The 21,254-nt window shown below is 37.9% G+C and overlaps 1 protein-coding gene across 1 annotated transcript; it reads left to right on the forward strand.

The window, feature by feature from the left end:
* The first annotated feature begins 1,578 nt into the window (after positions 1–1,578).
* Positions 1,579–20,911, forward strand: LOC139734479 (protein FAM43A-like). The gene is made up of 3 exons (XM_071645262.1): positions 1,579–1,773; positions 16,363–16,545; positions 20,441–20,911. The coding sequence occupies exons 1-3, from the start codon at positions 1,579–1,581 to the stop codon at positions 20,909–20,911; spliced, it is 849 nt and encodes a 282-aa protein (XP_071501363.1).
* Positions 20,912–21,254: the final 343 nt, after the last annotated feature.

Here is a 21,254-nt window from a genome sequence, read left to right on the forward strand (position 1 = left end):
AAACTATGCGCTGATTCGTGTATTCCATCTTAAAAAAGGGAAGGAATTTTACTACAAACATTATTTCAAATTACATTTTGTGTCAGTCGAGCAAAAACAACTATGCTATGAACGTCCGGAGTCTAATTCATTTGCTTTCCGACTTGTTTGTACAAATATCTTCATATTTTTTCAGTGAGAAATGCATTTGTAATCACTATTACCCGCATAATCCCCGTACTCGCTCCCCGTACGCACCCTGTTTTGATTGTTTCTGATTTGATGGTTTTGTTTTTGGCGTTGCGCGCGCGCGCGTGTTTGTGCGTTTTACTCCGTTGTGTATTCTTATCATTTTAATCACTCAGTTCTGTTCTATAAAAGTCTAGCATCTCACAAAATTGCCTTTAAAATTATATTCTTTTGTGTGTGTGTGTGTCTTCTAAACAAAGTGATGTGGGATGATTTGTGTGTGGTTCGTTTGTCGCTGGGATTTGCACAGTGTGAATTTGACAGAGACTTTTAAATACCATTAGTCTGACGACGACGATGACAGCAACAAAAACAACAACAACAACAGAAACTCATTTTCAATGACGTGAGTTGCATGTATGAAACAGTGCCATTTCTTGATACGCATTACAAGCTATGACATGATAAGTGCATGAACCTTACTTATACTTACAAATATAAATGAGGAAAAAAAATAGAATGCCTGTATGCACTCATGAGTACATATCGCAATTAAACATTGCGTAAATAAATACTGGTTCGCTTGTGTGATTTTGATACCATTCTGTATCAAGGAATGCACCCTGTGAACTATATGACAACAGTGAAATGTTCTCATACAGCACTCTGAACTGCTCATTTATAGTCTTTACTTCTTTTATCTATTGCTTTCTATTCTTTAGCCAAGATCACGTGACTTGCAGCGTAGGTGGTGGGATTTTTGTGCCAACGTTGGAAATGACAGAGTTGAGGAGGAATACCGTACAAGTGCTTCGTGACGACGCGCTACGTATCTCTTCGAAGATTTGTTATTCGCCAGATGACTTCAAGGGAGGAAAGCAATTCTTCAAATAAGTCCTTGTACTCAAGACTCAAATTTGTTCCGTCTTTCTTATACTGACGAATGTTTTGGCGTTGAGCTGATTACTAAACAGAAAAAGCAGAGAGATAAGTATAGTCATATGCTTTTCTTTTCTTTTCTTTTTTTGTGGGGAAGGACATCTCAAGCAATTCACCAGCACGCGGGAATCCAGTATATGTGATTTTTGTTCTTCTTTTTTTTTTTTTTTACCCAGTGCTTGTTTCCCGTGACTGCCGACACAGTCATCGGTGACTGAATGGCCGAAAACCCGTATTTTTGACTTGCCCCATTGCAAATACAAATTCAACACCAAAAACTGAATAGAATGTATTTGGATTTTCCGTTAGGTTCGTCATCACGCCGTCAAACATCGGAACCATTTACGAATTGTGTCCGATGATTAAACCGTAATTGCCATTGCTAATATCATTATTTGAATCATCGTCACCGTCATAACTGTATTTCTTTGGTAATCATCATCGTCTTGGTCATCGAGGTTTCCCGCTAATATGGCAAAGATTACGACGATTGCAGACGCTTTTAAGTGGAGACACCAGCGATTCACTGTAACGCCTAAGGATAAGGAGTACACTATCCACTACCTTGGCAGCATGCGAACTGCCCGCTCCAGGGGAGACGCGTGTTGTGAGTACCCCGTGCGGAAGATCTGGAAGAACACGGCATGTGGAGAGCGCTACGTCAAAGTAGGTAACCGCTGAGAGTGGCGACGTAAACTTAGCTTTCTGTTATGTCATTTATGTCACTGATATTTGTATGTCATTCACCTCATTGTTTTTCGCATTTGTCAAAAGAGTATAATTTGAGAGGATATGACAGACGTACATTCAAACGCACAGACAAACATTCAAAGCACACGCACAGCTCTTCACGAATTATACCGTAATAATGACTTGAGTTATTAGCTGTGAAATAATGGCGTAAAGTTCCGTAGAAATGAATCATGATAGTTATATCGAATGAAACAGAACGCATTGATACCGTCAATGTTTTGATGACAAAAGACTAATAAAGCAGCTTTATTTTTCAATTGATTTTTGGCCTGTCGTTTCTCTTACGGGGAATGTTCCTACATGATTTATGTCCATTGGAAATGATTTTTACATCATGTCAAAAGTATGACTATTTTAGTGTTCTTGACAATTTATGCCTTGAGATATAGGCGGCTGATGGGCAGTGGAGGTTTTTTTCTCTATTCTAAAATGGGGATCTAATCAATGTTAAGTGCTCATGCGTTCTTAGTTATGGCCTGTAATCAAAGATATAACTACGTCCATTTTCCAATAACTTCAAGCCGATTATGATAAAGATGTGGCCACTGGAACGTATTCTTTCTTTCTTCATAAAACATCGCCATATCCCAATAGACTTTTCGACATTTATCTCCATATTTGACAGCATTTTCATATATTGCAATCAATTAAAGCAGGGAAAATTACTGAGAATGTTATAAAGCTTTCTGTCGGTATTTTTTTTGATATTTCATTACTTATATCATAATCACCGTACTTTAGATAGATAAGCCTTCCTTCTCTTATTGTCTCTGTCTTTGTCGTCATTTTCTTTGTCCCTGTCTTTTCCCACTTACTCTAAACTGTAAAGGTTATCCTGGCAGTATCTTTCTAATCTTGAGGACTGGACTGTTGCTTCTCTTTGTGTGCAAGTGTTTCCTTGCTCTCTTGGATGTGATAGTGCTTGAGTGTCTGAGTGTGTTGCATTCAAGAGGAACCTCAAGGTGTATCTCTATTTCCTCAATTGGCCAAGTCCTATTTCCTGATCATCTGGAGTAGATTTATATCATTTGCATAATTGTGCCCTGTCCTTTCTATTTGGGTGAATGTAGAGTTTGATGACATAATGACCAACAGTTGTAGCCTGAGAGATAAAAGGAAGATTCAACTTCTGTTTGTCTCAGAAGCGACGGCAATGAATTACACCTACCCGTGTAAAACAAAATGAAACATCCATTTTATAATTTGAAGAGTAGCGACGAGGTAAATGAAGAATAACTTGTTCCCAGAGACATAAAGGACGGATGTTATTTACTTTTATACACACAACTTACACACGCAATTTAGACAGAATTGCAAATACGGGTGCATTTACTTTTTCTTTTTATGACGCAATGAAATCGTGAAATGAGCAATTACTACGAAATAATTCTCGGTTGAAGTTTTTGGCAAATTACCGATCTCAAACTATCAAAAGAAGGAATTGGGCCATTCCTCTGGAATATCAGAACTGCACGTGCAGACGATCTATTTTTGTTAATTGGATGATAAGCTATAGTAGGCTGAAAACGAGCATTTGCTTTCAAGTCGATGTTGTTCAATTCCTCCTCCCTTTTAGCTTTTTTTCGCTCTCTCTCTCTCTAGATTTTTAGAACACTGTAAAAGAGGCAGCACAGTGGCCAGGGAGAGGAAAAGAGAGAGGGAAATGCAAAAAGGAGGAAGAGAATAAAAGGAATGTATGATGGGAGAGAGAGAGAGAGAGAGAGAGAGATGGAGAGAGAGAGAGAGGGAGGGAGAGAGACGGGAGGAGAAGGGGTTGGGGTTGGGGGATAAGGAAGAGGACGGGGAAGAAGGTGGATTTATTTGCATAGATGCATATTTTTGTAACAATAAAGTACGCATACATTTGATGCCTTTTTCATCCTTCTACATGCAGCAAGGTTGTTTTCAAACCAGCAGATTTCTTACGTTTGGCAGTGTTGTTTCGAACGATTATAATAAAATCTTTTCCTCTTCCTCGTGATGCTCGTTATTATTATTCTTTTTTGTCTGTGCCTTTCAATGATCATAAAACGCCATAGGAGCTGTTGCTATGGTCACCGATAATTGTGTTGGAAAGCTCTGAATTGTATGTCAGGCGTGAGAGGTGACCCGTTCGATATTTCGTGAGATATGCGATTTGATTATTTCTCTATCGTTGTGTCAGCGTCGTTTACTGTGATGATTGTCATATTCAACCATCTCTCTTCTAATACATATCGTATATTGAAGACACACGGTCTTCTGTTTCAAGACGTTTTGAATACTTTACCTATTTATCCCTTGTGAATATATTCACACACGCCGATATTAGATAATGTTAGTCTTTCTAACCTGACCGATTTTCGTTTTCTTTTTAATTCAATGTAAAATTGTAAATTCTGGTTCCGATTTGCTCAGCGAGGATTATGACTTGAAAGAAATTGTTGGTGTCAAAGTGTAGATATCAGAATCAAAGTTCAAAATTCGACACCAGGCAGAATCTTGTTTTTAGAGACGTGATCAATCCCAGACGTTCAACTCATCAGATCTCTACAATAGTGGATGTAAGATTATGAGATCATTTACTACATGTACTGAAATGATTAATTGGTTCCTTTATCCCATGATCTCCTCTGAATACCGGAATTATTTGCAGACTCCAAAATAATCTCTAACATGTATACTCATATATTGTGACATTTTTAGTCAGTTCCTGAGTTTGTACGCGGAAAACAAAAGAAGACAAAACAAGAAATACAGGTATCCCTGTGCTTTACAAATGATCAAATTATTCAAGGAAAATTGTGGAAGGGTTTGCTGAAATATCAGGAGTAACCTAAACATATGTGTATATGTGTTCGTTAGTGTCAAGTTCTTCAGTTGTCGAATTATTTGAAACAATTTTGCTTTATTCCTTGAAGCAATGAAACTTTATGGCAGGCTGTATAGTTATTACTCATCCCGTATAAGTACCAACACGTCCATATTAAATAACGTGAATTGTTGTTTATGAATGACATATTATTGTCATAGAATATTCATATTAAAAATCATAACCTCTGAGTAGATCTGAAGAACAGAAGCATGACACCGTACAAGCCGTGCTTTTATGCTACCATGGGTAGCATGGGTAAGATGATTCGTGTGATGATTCGATTGATTGATGTGAAGCATGGGTAAGATGATTCGTGAAGATATCCCCGTTACCCTTTACAGTGTTTACACAGTAACTCTTCATATGATATTATGAAACTGTTCAATGATTTTCTAATTGAAAAAAAAAAAAAACCGGCAACGCCTCAAGTGAATTCCATCCAAATTCATAAAACCCTAATTTGCGGCACGCCCCCCCCCCTTTGGCCGTTCCATACAGCATCCGTTCTCTCTTTACCATTTGCATCCCTTCCGTTCCCCTTTTCTCCAGCGTGGCGCCGAGTCGCCGTGAATCGGCAACGCATCCTTTCATGGCTGGTGATTGCCCTCAGAGTGTCTTCGATACCTTTGGTGCATTTCGCCACTCCTCTGAACCACAACCTTTACATCATTACATATGTCTTGTGTGTATGTGTGTGTGTACTACAAGAAAGAGCAGATCAAGCATCTTTGTTCTTTTCTATCTCATCATCATTTTCTCTGTCCATCTGTCCTACCAATTACTCTCTCTTTCTCCTTTGTTTTTTTCCCTCGCTCCTGATCTTCTTGTATATCCCTCTCATCATTTACTTGTTTTACCTTGCAGGCCCCTCTGTCTCATTCTCTTTTTCGTCTTGTAAATATCCACTTCTTAATATTTTCATCTTTTCATATCCTTCGTTTCTTTTGTCTTTTCACGTCTCCATCTATCTCTTCCGGTTTAGTACCGGTCGGAATCTCCTCCCCAAGGTAATTCTTAGTATTTCATTTCTTCCTCTCTCTCTCTCTCTCTCTCTCTCTCTCTCTCTCTGTATGTCTTCCTCTGTCGCCCTCCCTCTTCTTCTACATTTCCATCATCCTCCCGCATTGTCTCTATCTCATGCGGAGAAAAATGGGAGAACCAACAATGGTAGTTAAGGGTTGCTACGGTAACTGCAGAGTCATTTCACCGCGGTTTCGATAGTGAATACAATAGTCCCACTGCGCTATTGAAATTGCAGTAAACCCATTTGGAATTCGAATGAAGGGAGAGATATTTTGAGCTCAGTTATTCAAAAGCTGAAGAGAAGATGATCATACCGTTAGGATAAAAACGGATGGTGCACGATCCACCCATTATTGTTTGTTTTGTACACAGGAATGTTTACCGAGTTTTATTAAAGTTTTCAAAATCTAGACAAATGGCTGACATCTGTGGAGCCTCACCTATGCGTGACTACATAATTATGTGTGGTTTTACTTGTGATCATTGTTATGGCCTATGATTAACGTGATATGAAGCAATAGAATGACCTTCCAAGCAAACAGATCATGCAATTGACTGATGAGCAAGCAATGAAAAATTAGAATGTATAACGAACAAGATTGCTGACATTTCAATAATGATAATGCTTTTGTTTCATTATCAGATTTCATTATCAGATTTCATTATCAGATTTCATTATCAGATGCGATAAAAAGACATATTGGAGAATACAAGAATGGTGCATAAGACGACGGGAAAAAAACAGGGAATAAGGACCAAAGACATTACGCAAGGTGATGACAGGCTTATTCCGAGATTTACAGCTAAAGATCTTTCATTATAAAACCCAACACAAAATCTAGACGAGAAAACTGGAAAGGACAAAAGACACACAAAGGAAGGCATATTGATTATAATAAGGTGCATGCACATTTAAAGCAGCTAAGAGTTCATGCGTTGTTAGGTGCAAGAGAGAGCTTATAGCTTCTCGTGATTATCGAGAAAAATTCGAAATAACTTCAGGGCGAACTGCTTATGTCGACTGTATGGCATCATCGCTTTTGTCTGTAACCTAAAAAAAACATCCTTAACATTGTCAAAAGTGTACCCACCAATACGAAGAGTGAAATTGCACCAAGGTAACCCTTCTTTCTTCACGTTAAAGTCGTTGGTGATTAACCTGCAAGTGTAATTGTGGCCATTTTCACACATTTTCTGTAGCACTATGGTATACTACTGATGTACGTTGTACAATTGCCTTTCAGCTGCATGGTTTTGCATAATTACTTAAGACGTGTAAAGAAAAATACGGCATATTTGTTTTCTTTTTTTAAATCAGAAACACCCAAAAAGACATTTATCATTGTTTCTAGTTGTGGCACAAACGCAGACGTCAAATTGATACAGTATGGATCGAAGGTGATGAGCTTCTCTCAGGTGTGCCAACAACAACAATTTTGCAAGAAGCTGTTATGTTGAGATATTATACAAATGGTTCATCATTGAAAGACAATAAGCAACCATGGCAAAGGTACCACTGCCGTCACTCATTCTTTTAAGAATACTGATTGTACAGCGAGTAATTACAATAATAAAAATGATACCGTTTAAAAGAAGTTTAGTTAATAAATAGTATTGTAATGAAAAGTAATATCTTATAAAACATTGCCAATGTGATACTTATCACCTGTCGACGGTAAGAGTTGTTCTTTTTTTTTTCTGGCATGCTCTAATAAACTCATGCAATCCAAATGTTTCTAGACACACTATTTCACTACATTGATATCAAATTCACACAAACTTCCTATGCACTATCATGCATGATATATTAGAAAATGAAACGGAATTTTTGTTTCCTCCTGGCCTTTAGCTCCTGTTATGAGATTATAAAACGCCTTTTTATTCCTGTATTCATATTCAATCAAGATAGAAAGTTATCTATTTAGGGTGCGACAGTTCTGGTCGAGGCGAGGATTTAGCTTTTAACGTTTTGCAAGATATTCAGAAACCACTCTATGAGATGTCAGAGAGCATGCAATTCTAAGGGGTATCAAAAGTGTATTTGATGAAAATCGGTTTTGAAATGGCTGAGATATTCAAAAACAAGGTGAAACAAAGAGATCCTAATAAAAGGCGTGGCCTGTAGTCTTTTATCATCACTTTTTTTGGATATCTCAGCCATTTGAAAACCAATTTTCATTAAATAAACATTAAATCCTTCTTAAAATTACATGCTCTTTCATATTTCATAAGAGGTTTCTCATTATCTCACTTAGAAATGTTCAAAACATGAATCACCACCTCAGCCAGTACTGTACAGCCCCTTTAAGGCTGAATAGATTTTGCATAAACTCTGCAATTCATTGGTAATGTGCGTATCAGGACAACTCCCCCGGAGGACTGCTCCCCCGGGGACTACTCCCACCTGACAGCTCCCCCGGAGGACCACTCCCCCGGAGGACGTCCCCCCCCCCCCCCCCCCCCGGAGGACTACTCCCCCGGAGGACGTCTCCCCCGGGGGACAACTCCCCCGGGGGACAACTGCCCCGGGGGACTACTTCCCCGGGGGACAACTCCCCCGGGGGACCACTCCCCTCTGACCACTCCCCCGGAGGACCACTCTCCCGAAGGACCACTCCCCCGGGGGGCAACTCCCCCGAAGGACAACTCCCACCTGACAACTGCCCCGGGGACGTCTCCTGGGGAACAATCCCATGACTGAACAGAGATGTTTCTTTTTCGTGTCCTAGAAATTAAAATTAAATTCATCCGTGTAAAAACAGTACTCTTTTTATATAGAATTTAAAGTAAAGTTAGCGTTACCTAAGACACATCCATCTTTATAACAAAGTTTTTGAAATCTCAGCACAAAGTTTTTACCATTGTACACGCTACATGTAATGTCGAAAAAAGTAGAAACGCAGGTCAATTTTACCACTGAAAGTTGGTCAAGAGATAAACATATTGACGGAAACACGCTTTTGAGGGGAGAGTTCATTCCTTCGCATGTACCTGTTATTCTTCATTATTTTATAGTATTTTAAGAAGGCCATTCTTTGATGATTTTCTTTTTCTTTTTGCAATTCATGATTATGATTTAGGGAATATGTTTAATGAAAGAAAGATATTATTCAGAGGGGTGAAGGCTCAAGGTTTTTAGTTTCTTCAGTTTGTCTCCCTCTACAAAGGGCATCCGATGCCATCGATATCGCTAAAGCATTTGCATTGTTCAAACTCGTCATGATCATAATACAACAAATTACTGCCAAGATCGTGTGCTTATTCTGACTGATTAAAGAAACAACGAAGGAACTCTCTAAATAACAGCCTAAATATTACAGTCGTCATCATTTGATATCTCTTGGAGATGGGCTAAAGAGGGTGACATTTTCAGAACATGCTCATCACACCTTAGTTTGATGACTTTGTGCCTACTGACACCATTTTTGAAAAAAAGAACGAAAAATGCGAAATCCAGGGTGCCCCGGCCGAAATCGTAAAAAAATCCAAGCTGGTCGCCGTTTCGGCTTTAAAAAGACATTTCTGGTTATAACTCGGCTATTTTTTGGTCAATTGTGATGGTTTTGGTGTCTAACCCCATGTCTTTGGGGTCATGGAAATGGATTATAATGATGATTTTAGTGTAAAACCTAATCTTCCACATGGTACTAACCTTTTGCCCATATTTAGGCATTATAAATTTCCCTTGCCCTTTACCCCTACCCCAACTGCCATTTTTTGGCACTTTTTCTGTATTTGTTCAAGTAGTATTGACTACCATACTCTTAATAACAAGTTCTAGCTCTCAATCTGGTGTTTTCTACCAACAATAGTACAGCAAGGGTTACTTTATACGTGTGTCATGCAGATACCGGTATGTGGCTGGTGCATTCAGGATGCATGGTAACTGTGCAACCAGTGCTAATACTGTTTCTGCATTACAGTGCGCAATGCCTGTTGGAAGATATTACCTTTTTACACGTTCAAGTCTTTTCAGGAACAGAATATTCATATTTTTTTCTGTCAATTATTTCTCCGACATTCGGAATTGTAATGATGTTCAGATAAATTCACAGTCAACATAACAAACGAAAATTGCACAATGAAATTACTGACAGTGACATACAGGATAGTAACTAACATAAGAATCTAAGATAGAAATCATAACCCCATTAAAAGGGTATTTCTAACAACATATTCCTTTGTAGAGGGAGACAAACTGAAGAAACTAAAAAACTTGAGCCTTCACCCCTCTGAATGATATCTTTCATTTAACATATTCCTTAATAAATCATAATCATGAATTGCAAAAAGAAAAAGAAAATCATAAAAGAATAGACTTCTTAAAATATTGTAAAATAATGAAGAATAACAGGTACATGCTAAGGAATGAACTCTCCCCTCTAAAGCGTGTTTCCGTCAATGTGTTTATCTCTTGACCAATTTTCAGTGATAAAATGGACCTGCGTTTCTACTTTTTTCGACATTACGTCATGTAGCATGTACAATGGTAAAAACTTTGTGCTGAGATTTCAAAAACTTTGTTATAAAGATGGACGTGTCTTATGTAACGCCAACTTTAATTTAAAATTTTATCTAAAAAGAATACTGTTTTTACACAGATGAATTTATTTTTAATTTCTAGGACACACAAAAAACCAATCTCTGTTCAGTATGGGATTGTCCCCCAGGAGACGTCCCCGGGGCAGTTGTCAGGTGGGAGTTGTCCTCCGTGGGAGTGGTCCTCCGGGGGAGTGGTCCTCCGGGGGGGGAGTGGTCCTCCGGGGGAGTGGTCCCCCTGGAGAGTTGTCCCCCGGGGGAGTCGTCCCCCCGGGGGAGTCGTCCCCCCGGGGGAGTCGTCCTCCGGGGGAGACGTCCTCGGGGGGGTGTCAGGTGGGAGTAGTCCTCGGGGAGTTGTCCTCCGGGGGACAAGTCCTATAGTCCATGGGCCAAGACCCGAAAAATGGGTTGTTGGTACCATCTGAGGTGGCACAACCTTTTTGGTGTCAGTTTGTTTGTCGGGCATAGATATCATGCTTATCAAGCTATGATAGCATTTCCAAATGAGTAGCTTAGTCATAATAAATGAATTTTTAACCAATTTGGTCTCGTATTTATATCCCTATGCTTCTGAATCGAAACTAAACCGCTATACAAAGAAGAGCACTGCCTTCTGTATGTCCACAGGTGTTCTGTTGTAAACGCGGTGCGCTTAGTCTTTATTCAAGGCAGCGAAGGGAATATCCAAAGGGTTATGATGTCCACAGCTGTCTCGCGGTGCGCTTAGTTCTTTATCTAGACCAATGTACCGTTATCATATCTAAAGTTCCTCATAAAAGGGATTATCTATACTGTTTTTATACTACCCTTTCAACAAATACATCAGTTTTAAACAAAAATCACTCTGTTCATTTACAATATCATTCATTATAATGTATTGTAGTGTACCGGTACATTGTTTTTGCATTATCTCTCATTGTTGGATGGAAATAAAGCGACATTGGCGTGGTATCAGCGTTTTCACCGTAGCGTTTTCGCCTGAAAATGATAAATAATTGAAAGATACGGTAAAATTCACGAGGAATTGCTTTTGTTGTTGTTGTTGTTTTTAGATAAAAGGATATGCACTGTATCATACGCTTTGGATGTTCCCTTCGCCGTCTAGAATAAAGACTAAGCGCTGTGGACATCATAACCTTTGGATATTCCCTTCGCTGCCTTGAATAAAGACTAAGCGCACCGCGTTTAAACAGAACACCTGTGAACATACCATAGAACTGCATTTTACAGCTCTATGGAACATACAGAAGACAGTGCTCTTCTTTGTATGGCGGTTAGTTTCGATTCAGAAGTATAGGGATATAACAACGAGACCAAATTGGTTAAAAATTCATTTGCTATGACTAAGCTACTCATTTGGAAATGCTATCATAGCTTGATAAGCATATCTATGCCCGACAAACAAAATGACACCAAAAAGGTTTTGCCACCTCAGATGGTACCAATATCTGGCCTGGCCCATGGACTACTAGACCCGGTAATGTGAGTAGACAAGTCTTAGCAAATCTGCTGCTACAAATAAGTCGTCGGAAGTGTTTTCAACCGCGTGCGTGCATGAAATTATGCATTCGGATCAAGTCGGCACATCTGGGGTTGTATGACATTTTTGAAAAAACAAATATTTTTTTTTTCCTTGTCCGCCTTGGACTACTTAACATAACAATGTCGGAATTTCGGAGCTTGGGTATTTGTTCCATGTTCGTCGTGTCACTGCCGACAACCAAGGACAGCCTGATGATAGTGTCGCTGCCCGGAAGGCAGTACATGACAGGTTCGAGTCCCACTGGTTCCTTTTCCCGACATGTTTGTTAATTTACAGATCAGCAGTTGCGATCTTAACAAATTTAATTTGTGAAGGGAGACAAAAGGTGAAGAACCTTGCGCCTGAAAAATCATTTTGTTCTCAATCGGAACTCACATTTTCCCCATCTTCCACCCATGAAGCTTTTCGAAAGAGTGAAAAAAAAATGTTTAAGAACAGTCAGTGATGTCTAATGAAGGATAAGACGTTGTGAATGATTTTCAGGTTGAAATTAATGAAATTATTGCGTTGAGTTGTTTTTGATGCATCTGATTGACAATTTAGAGCGTTTTAGGTTGGTATCATCAATAGTGTTCAATCATCCTTTCAGTGCTTGGCATACAATGTTCAAGGTCAAAGAAACCCTTTACTTCAAACCCCATTTTCATAAAAGCAGCAATCCCACGTGGTCAACTTTAATTTCATTTACTTTATTTCATTTTATTTTCATTTCTGACGAAAGTATACAATATGACATTTGCATATAAAAAAGTAAAGTACAATGTGACTTTCGCATATTCAATGAGATTTAAATGCACGTCGTTTGTTTACAATGAGACCAAACATACTTCATAGATGAAGAAATGCATGGATAAACTGTTACTGGATCGTAACAAAGGAAAAAAAAAAAGAATCGCAACAAACAAAGAAACACACACAAAAACTTTCCTTATTTCATTTTGATTACTTAATTACCATTCCATTTTGATGACTTGGATATCATGAAAGCTTATCATTTAAATCGACAGCTCAGGAATTCTGTCTACCTGAACTCATGTGATCTGCCTTTGGTGTGTTTTGTGAGAATATTATATTCATCCCAATATGTATTTGTTCGTAGAATAACATAATATGTGTGTATACTTCCAAGAAATCGAAAAGTGTTTGTTTGTTTGTTTGTTTTTTTCTTTTTTGCTTATTGTCGTTCAATGATTGTCCGGCACGATCGCTATGTTTGTTACTAGCTTCCTTTTTGTTTCGTGATACAATTTATTTCACCTTTTCCGTTTTAGGAGGTGCTAAAGTCCAAAATTTAAAGAAATGGTACGGTTTCGGTGTGAGCCTCAGGTTTCCAGCATATTTTGATTATGATTTTTTTTGTAAGATAATAAGAAACCTCTTACGAAATACATAAAAGCATATAATTCTAAGGGGAATTCAAAGTTTATTTGATGAAAATTGGCTTTGAAATGGCTAAGATATCCAAAAAACAAACAAACAAACAAAGCAATCCTAATGAAAGATAAGGCCAGCCTTTCAAATAAATCCCTTTGCTTTACTTTGTTTTTGGATATCTCATTTCAAAACCGATTTGCATCAGATAAACTCTTAATTCCTCTTAGAATCGTATGCTCTTTAACATTTTGTAAAGTTATTTAAGTATCTTGCAAAAACGTAAACGCTGAATCCTTACTATACCATCCCTTTAAAACACACTGATTACAGTCTTTTTGAGCAAGCCGAAAGTTATCCTTCACAAAAAATTGTGTGGATCAGATGCGGCACTCACAAAAGTGTTGTTTTCTGATTTGGACTTCTCGTCTGCGTAGTAAGCTGAACACCTTTCCTATCTCCGTAGAGGATAGGGAATTATGAAGGATTTGCTCTGTTCTTACCGGAGGAGGCATTCTCCTATTCGTTTCCCTGGTGACAAAGTATTGCTCTGCGTCATTTTTTTTTTTTTTCAGATGCATCAACTGCATTGTGACACAGTAACCGTGAGGTCATGGCATAACTGACGTTACACATCTAGCTCTATGTAAATCTTACTTGAGCATCGGAGAGGACACCTCTCGGGCATGATATAGCATGGTGTTGTTGCAGTTCTATTGTGCGTTTCTTTTATTCCTATGTTTGGCTTTACGTGTTGGCTGTATGTTCAGGTGAACAATGTCAGGAAGTGATAACGCCTTGAAGTTTGAGTCATTCCAACACAATTGATCACCTGTTTCTGTTTCTGTGTGTGTGTGTGTGTGTGTGTGTGTGTGTGTGTGTGTGTGTGTGTGTTTGTATTAAGGCTCAACATCAACGTCGATCAGATGGTCACTTTTTAAGAAACATATGTTTTTGGGTAGCCTGATTGGCCACCAATTCAGTCTAATTTGATTTAATTTGATTCAGTTCAATTCAATTAAAATTTCATTTCATTTTTTTTTCCGAAAAGAACATACATGTAGACATTTCACTTTCTTTGGTAACAGAGAATAATGTTTCATAAGCGAAACAAAGTTAATTGAGAAGAGCAAAGAATAATTGTGCAACCGTGTAGTAATCATACGTTGTCACGAGCACTGAACTGAAAAAAAAAATGAAATAACAATACCCAAATTTTGAAAAATGGAGGAACCCACTGAAAAGACAAAGCTTGTAGAATGTGGGCCCCCAGGTAAGAATGTCAATTGAAAAATAAGTTAATGCACAAAGGAAAAAAGTGATCTGGAAGCTCGCTGAGAAGACAGAGTAACAAACAGACACACATACACACAGGAGAATGAACATCAAACGAGACTAGAACAACAATGAAACTAATAAAGCAAATAGAAAGAATAATAATTCTAAACAAGACTAATATGACAGGAAGACAACACAACTGATCCAGCGTTCCTCGACAGAAGTATGTCGAAAAAAATAATGGCACGAGTGAAAAGGACACGGAAATATAGAGAAATTGACGCAGAAATGATATAGATAAAGTCGAATCCTAATCTGCATGTGTTTTAGGACAATAGGGACGAGAAAATACGTCACAGTATATCATCTGCAATGCAAGGTCTTCGAAAGGATAACAAAATGAGCCAACAGGCTGGTTCAAATCCATAATTCATAACTCAAAGAATTCCAATAAGTAATGCCAGTATAGACAATATAAAAGGCATGAGTAGCACTATGTTTCTCTCGAAAACCAAATTGAGAATTGATAATTGCAGGTTCAAAAATTAATAATTCTCTTACAAATGCGTTTTTTTCTAAAACTTTTTACAAGGATGACAATAATGAAATTGAACTGCTGATTCAGATTTGTCTTCTTTAATAAATAATGGCCAATTTCATCTTATCAGAAAACACACCGTTAGAAATTGACAAATTGAATATATGAGCGAGTAGATTAGAAACTGATGGGGATGTAACACCTTTAAGAATAAGATTATCTACGACATCGTAACCAGATCTGTTCTTGTTCTGCAAAGAAGATACAATATCAAAAACCTCATGTCTTTTAGGGCCTAATATAGTTTGAGTAAGGACAAAACGGAATTGAGGTTTTGCTGACCCAGATATTTAGTAAAATGGTTTTCTGACGCAGGGGTATTTTGATCATAATTTTTGTCTATCTCTGAAAAATAAGAATCAAAAACTTTTGCAATGTGAACAGAGTCACTGATTGTTTTATTTTTCAATTTTAAGTTATCAATATCTGAATTCTTACTTGGATTTTTTTTTTCATATCAAACCCATATCTCTGCAATTGCTAAAAGTAATACTTTTTTCTTTACAGAATGTAAAATCGTTGTTACAGTCTTTTTTACATGAAATGTACTTATATTTGATTGCTAATTTTTTTTTCAAATTTTCATCTGTAATGCAATCGATTTTTTTTTCTAGTTAATTGAACGAAGAATTGATTTTGAAATCCACGATAACCAAGGTGTCGTTTTATATCCTGAGTTATTTCATTTTTGTTTTGTAATTACATCATCCAAATACAAATGTTTCCATGAGATAATCAAAAGAAAAATTGATATCACCACTTTCAAATACTATTGACCAGTAAGCATTTCCAAGAACCAAATCAGGAATAGCCAACTTTTCAGGCGAAGCTCTACGACTTGATACAGGAAATTAACTGAAGTTTTAGGAGTAAAATAAGGCATAATTGGATAATAATTGGTCATGATTATATAAAAGAATCATAAAGTTATTAGTAAGGAGTAGGGTATTACAAAACAAATTATCAAAATTATCAGAATTATCATGGTAGCAGAATGATCTGAGAGAGTAGGAAATAGAACAAAAAGAATGAAAGGGAAAGAAGAATCAAAGAATAGAATAGAGAAAGAGGGATAGAAACAAAGAGAGAGAAAAAAGAAAGAAAGAGAGAAGGAGAACAAAGAGCTTAAGAAATTTAGTATTGTTATGAAGGGCTGGAAATTATAAGAAGTAGTTTTTTTGTGTGTCCTAATTCTATAATGGTTGATGGGTGTTATCCAAAAATCGTACTAAAAACGCATTTGCCTATGATCACTGATCGTGCATTGTGATTTCTATCATTTAAAAATAAATACAGGTGAAGCTGTTTGTTGGCAGTAAAGGGATGCGACTAGTCAGGGCGGACGCGTCAAGTTGCGGCGAGAAGAAAGAGGACAGGGAACAGTTCTTCAGCTTGCATAGGATCACGTGCTGCGTGGCGGACAAACAGCATCCCACCGTCTTCGCGTGGATTTATCGCCACGAGCTGCCACGCCTCCAGGTGGGAGCTATGAACCTCAAAAAAATGTCGGTCACTTTCTTCAACCAATAGAAAAAAAGAAATCAATTACATTGCAAATAATATCTGGGCCTGTTGTTACTAGCTGATACACATAAGCATACACTATGTTTTGCCCTGTTGCTTTAGGCACACGCTTGCATACGATCATTATATATTCATGCACCTTGTCTTGGTCTGTGGTTGGAGGCATACATAAAGAAAAGCATACACTGCAAACATGTGCATTATATCTTGGCTGTTGTTATAGGGAAACACTAGCTTACAAACGTTACAATATCATGTAAAATATGATATCATTATGTAATTATCGTTGCGGAAATGATATCATTTACGCACTATTAATTTTCTTTGCCTGGTGTTTGAGGACACTAGTAAGACCTATAAATATTGGATGCATCCACGATATCAAAGGACTCTAACCATGATACTAACAATGAGTTTACCTTTAAGAAGCCAAGATATTATAGTACGTATCCTGTCTCAGATTAACATGCATATGTAATAATAGTCAGTTCTCCTACAGATCAACATTATAAAAACCACAACACGCACACCTCACAACATTGCCGCTGTTTATCCAGTGGTTGGTGACATTCATTGTGTACTTGCGATAGTTTACTTTACATTGTAAGGTTACCTTGGGCCATGTTCCTAGTAAGCCCCTCTTCTGAACATGGTCTGCATAGCTAGTCTTTTCTTTTTTTTTATTTTAGTGGTTCTGCCGCCGATTGTGCTACACAACATGTATTGAAGGATACAAATTAGTCGTACAGTTATACCGACACTTTGTTATAGTTTGTTACTGTTGTATCAAAATGGAATGCAGAAACAAAACTGAACTGAACTGAATCGAACGGTATCAATTAACAACGCAATACACACAGACAGCTCTCGGCACAAAATACAAAGAACTTCGTATCAAATATAGTGAAACAATGCAACATAAACAAACGAATATAATCAAAAATAGCGGTGAAGGTCGTTGGACGTTTTTTGTTTTGCCATATACATTTTCCTTATTTCATACGAGTTTCCTATAAATGCGGTAACAGGAAACACGCAACTTATGGATGACTGAACGTTTATTTTGAAATACTTCCCTCCCTCCAGACACTGTCTTTGAGGGGGGGGGGGGGGGGTTGGTTGCTTTAGTTTTAAGGTACATGTAGAAGGCAGGTTTAAACCGATTATGATAACCACGTAGACGTTTAAGACATGCCCTTTTCTCGTAATGTTGACAGAGTCTAATATTTCAGAATGATGACAAAAATACAAACACACAGATATTACACCCTTGTTATCGTCACTATATAGCGTATATTTTCTTTAATAGTGAGTCAGTTATCATTTGCATTGTCATTATTTTGATAAGTATAATCGGATAGGATTCAGATAAAAAAAAATGATTCATGACATATTACTTGTATAGATTTCATGCCTCCGCCACGAAGTGGTGCCGGAGGCATTGTTGTTTTTTTTTTTTCGGGTTGTCCGTTCGTCCGTCCGTCCGTCCTTCCGTCCGTAATCAATTTTGTGGACAGCGTAACTAAAAAAAACCGTTTAAGGTATCCTAATGAAACTTGGTATGTATATATATGAGTGGGCGAAGTTGTGCCTATCAACTTTTAGGTGCACATGCTCAAGATCAAAGGTCACAGGTCAAGGTCAAACGCTCAAAATTTCACTATTTCCCCCATATCCATGCAATGCCTGAAGGTATGTTCTTGAAATTTAGTGTATATATACTACCAAATAAAGATTCTCCAGAGAGAGTTTCGGGTCATGAGGTAAAAGGTCAAGGGTCAAAGGTTAAGTCAAAATGTTGAAATTGTACGCTTTTTTCCATATCTTGCAAATGGTTCAAGGTATCTTCGTCATGTTCGTGGAACGTAGTATGATAAGCATGTACTGACTGGCAGTGATTATCTAGGGAATTGGGAGGTCATGGGTCATGGGGGGGGGGGGGGCTCAAAGGTTAAGGTCAACTCTTCAAAATGTCACTACTTCATATTTATGCAATGTCTGCAGGATTTTTCTTGAAACTTGATATATACATGTATTATCCAAAATATATTCCGTGGAAAGTTTCTTGCCAAAAGGTCAAAGGTCAAGTAAAAGTGCTAAATTTCACTTCTTCCTCCATATCTCGAAAGTAGCTCAAGGTATCATGAAACTTATTACATAATTATCTACATGTTCTACCTAACAGTATTCTGTTTGGAACTTTAAGGTGAAAGGTCAAGGGTCAAAGGACAGGTTTAGATACAAATATTTTACCATACTGGAATTACACTTTTTCTCCTTACTTTGTAAATTATAAAAGGGTCAGAAGTCAAGTAAAAATCCTCAAATCCCCAAATACCTGCAATCTGACAATTAAGTCATTCATGCAATGAAACCTAGTTCAAGGAAAGTGGGCATTCAGCACATTTGTGACAAACCTGTCATTTTGATATTTTGTCTATTATAGTTGAAACTGTCATCACACATTGTCAAAACATTGTACTATGAAACTATTAGGAGACCCATGCATTGTGGCGGAGGCACACAAGTCGCCGTAGAGACATTTCTATTCTTTTTAAACTTTAATGTTTTATTTCATATTTTGACAAAAAATACACACTTAACTTTCTTTACTTACAGGGAGTAAAGTAAAAAAAAGATTTTAGAATGGAAAGATTACACAGTAATTGCGGAACTTTATGTAGTAATCTTATATACATTGTCATGAAAAGTGAAGTGAAGTTTGAAAATGAAGGGACCCGCTAAAAGGGAAAGCTTGTACATAGAATATGGGCCCTTCTGGTAGAAAACAGCAATAGAAATATACATTTAAGGAATATACATTCAAGGACAAAAAAAGAAGAAGTCTGGAAGCCCACTGAAAAAAAAACACCCTAGAATAACAAATAGACACACGTACACAGACACGAATGAATATGAAACGAGACTGGGACAACAGTAAGATTACTAAAAGGAAATGCTCTGGAACAAAACATAATGAGACAGAACTAACAAACAGTAAGACAATACAACAAACAATAAAGCACAACGGAGACAGTTTACCAATGCGTGCGTTGTGAAAAATTTCAAGGTTTCCGAAACAACAGCAATCTGTCCAATCAATGTTAACATTACAGAAATGTGTCATCATGGAGTAAGTCTTTATTTCAGAGTTCGAGTGTTATTATGAGATCGCTATTTACATGATGACAATGCTACAGTATAACTTCTCATTTTCTCAGAAAATTGCGATAGCCTTAAAGTCCCCTTATCAATTTATGAAGATGTATTTTGCGTCAAAAATGTTTTGATTTATAAGCGCGCATACTCATTTGAATTGAATCATGAAAATCTAATAGTTGAAACTCAAACGGATCACTATTTCTGTAGCTATGTATACAGTTAACAACAAAATTATTCATACCCCTGAGAAATTACAAGTTTTGAGCAGATTTCCTACAAGTGAAGGAAGGAGTAATGGTGATTGGGTGTTTAATTTTTACTCTTATTTGTCCTCCATAAATTGACATTTATTCCAGTTTCACCTCATTTGCATAACAATAGAAATGTTGAGATATAACACCCAATCACAAGCACTCAATCATTTACTTGTGAGAAATCTGCTCAAAACCAAAAATGTCCCTGGGGTATGAATAATTTTGTTAACTGTACATAAATATTTCATGCAGACAATGGACATAAAGTCAGACACATTCCTTTATTGTAAAAATGAAGGTAACGCACGCACGCGCGCACACTCACTACAAACACACACACGCACCAATACCCATCCAAATACATGACTGACACAATCTGACAATGATAAATAGAAAAATAACGCGTCTCCTTCAATAATATTCTTGTACATCAGGTTTCCCTACGTGTTCACGCGGCGGCCTGCACCAAGGACGACAAAACCAAGGAAATAGCAACCGCCATCGCGTGCATGTACCAGACCGCCTTCGAGCTCTTCAAACGCGAGAAGCTGGCCAGCAATAAAAAACTGGAGATGCTGACCAGCATCGACCGCCTTAGCGACAAGAGCTGGAGCGATGACAGCGACGACGGGGATGACAGCGGAGACAACATCTCGATCACGGAAGCCCTGCCGCCGACACCTCTGCGGAAGATCATTAACTCTCGCTCGTCTTTCAAGCCGCCCCTGGCCCACCGTCTCAGTCTGCAGACACAAATGTTGGTGATCCGAGAAAGCAAGGATGAAGGAAAGGAGAATTCCAAGATGAGGTACAACATCGAGGATCTTGGTATCCTTGATAGCCCCACCCTAAAAAGGGAGGAGGAACGATTCGAAGACTTCAAGCCCGCCGATGCAGAACTCTAAAGCCCTCAGGGGTTCATGGCTTCTACCGTCCTACTTGTTTACGACGGATGCACGAGATGAATCAAAATGTACAGAGGCATCATGATCTTCGAGAGATATTGAAAGAAGAAAGTATTATCCCTACTGTGCAAATTTGTCATACATTTTCGGGGGGGGGGGGTTCACTTGCTTTTAGTGTTTGATCAAACCCGAGCAGAGTGAACATGGTGAACAGAGAATAATCAAGCAGATTCATAAATTGCACTCCCTTGTAGCTGAATTCTCGCTACGACGAAGTAAAAATTTAGCTCCCCAAGTTATCCTCTTCATACTAGGTGTTTCAAAAAATATTTCCCATTTTTTA

This window comes from Diadema antillarum, unplaced genomic scaffold, assembly GCF_040938485.1.
Source record: "Diadema antillarum isolate AM-2024a unplaced genomic scaffold, OU_Dant_1.0 seq00000527_RagTag, whole genome shotgun sequence".
NCBI lineage: Eukaryota > Metazoa > Echinodermata > Echinoidea > Diadematoida > Diadematidae > Diadema > Diadema antillarum.

Excerpts from the sequence above, each read along its gene's own strand:
- LOC139734479 (XM_071645262.1), top strand. The coding sequence starts at position 1,579 with ATGGCAAAGATTACGACGATTGCAGACGCTTTTAAGTGGAGACACCAG. Across the intron at positions 1,774-16,362 it reads GTGGAGAGCGCTACGTCAAA|GTGAAGCTGTTTGTTGGCAG; the intron begins GTAGGTAACCGC and ends AAATAAATACAG. Across the intron at positions 16,546-20,440 it reads ACGAGCTGCCACGCCTCCAG|GTTTCCCTACGTGTTCACGC; the intron begins GTGGGAGCTATG and ends CTTGTACATCAG.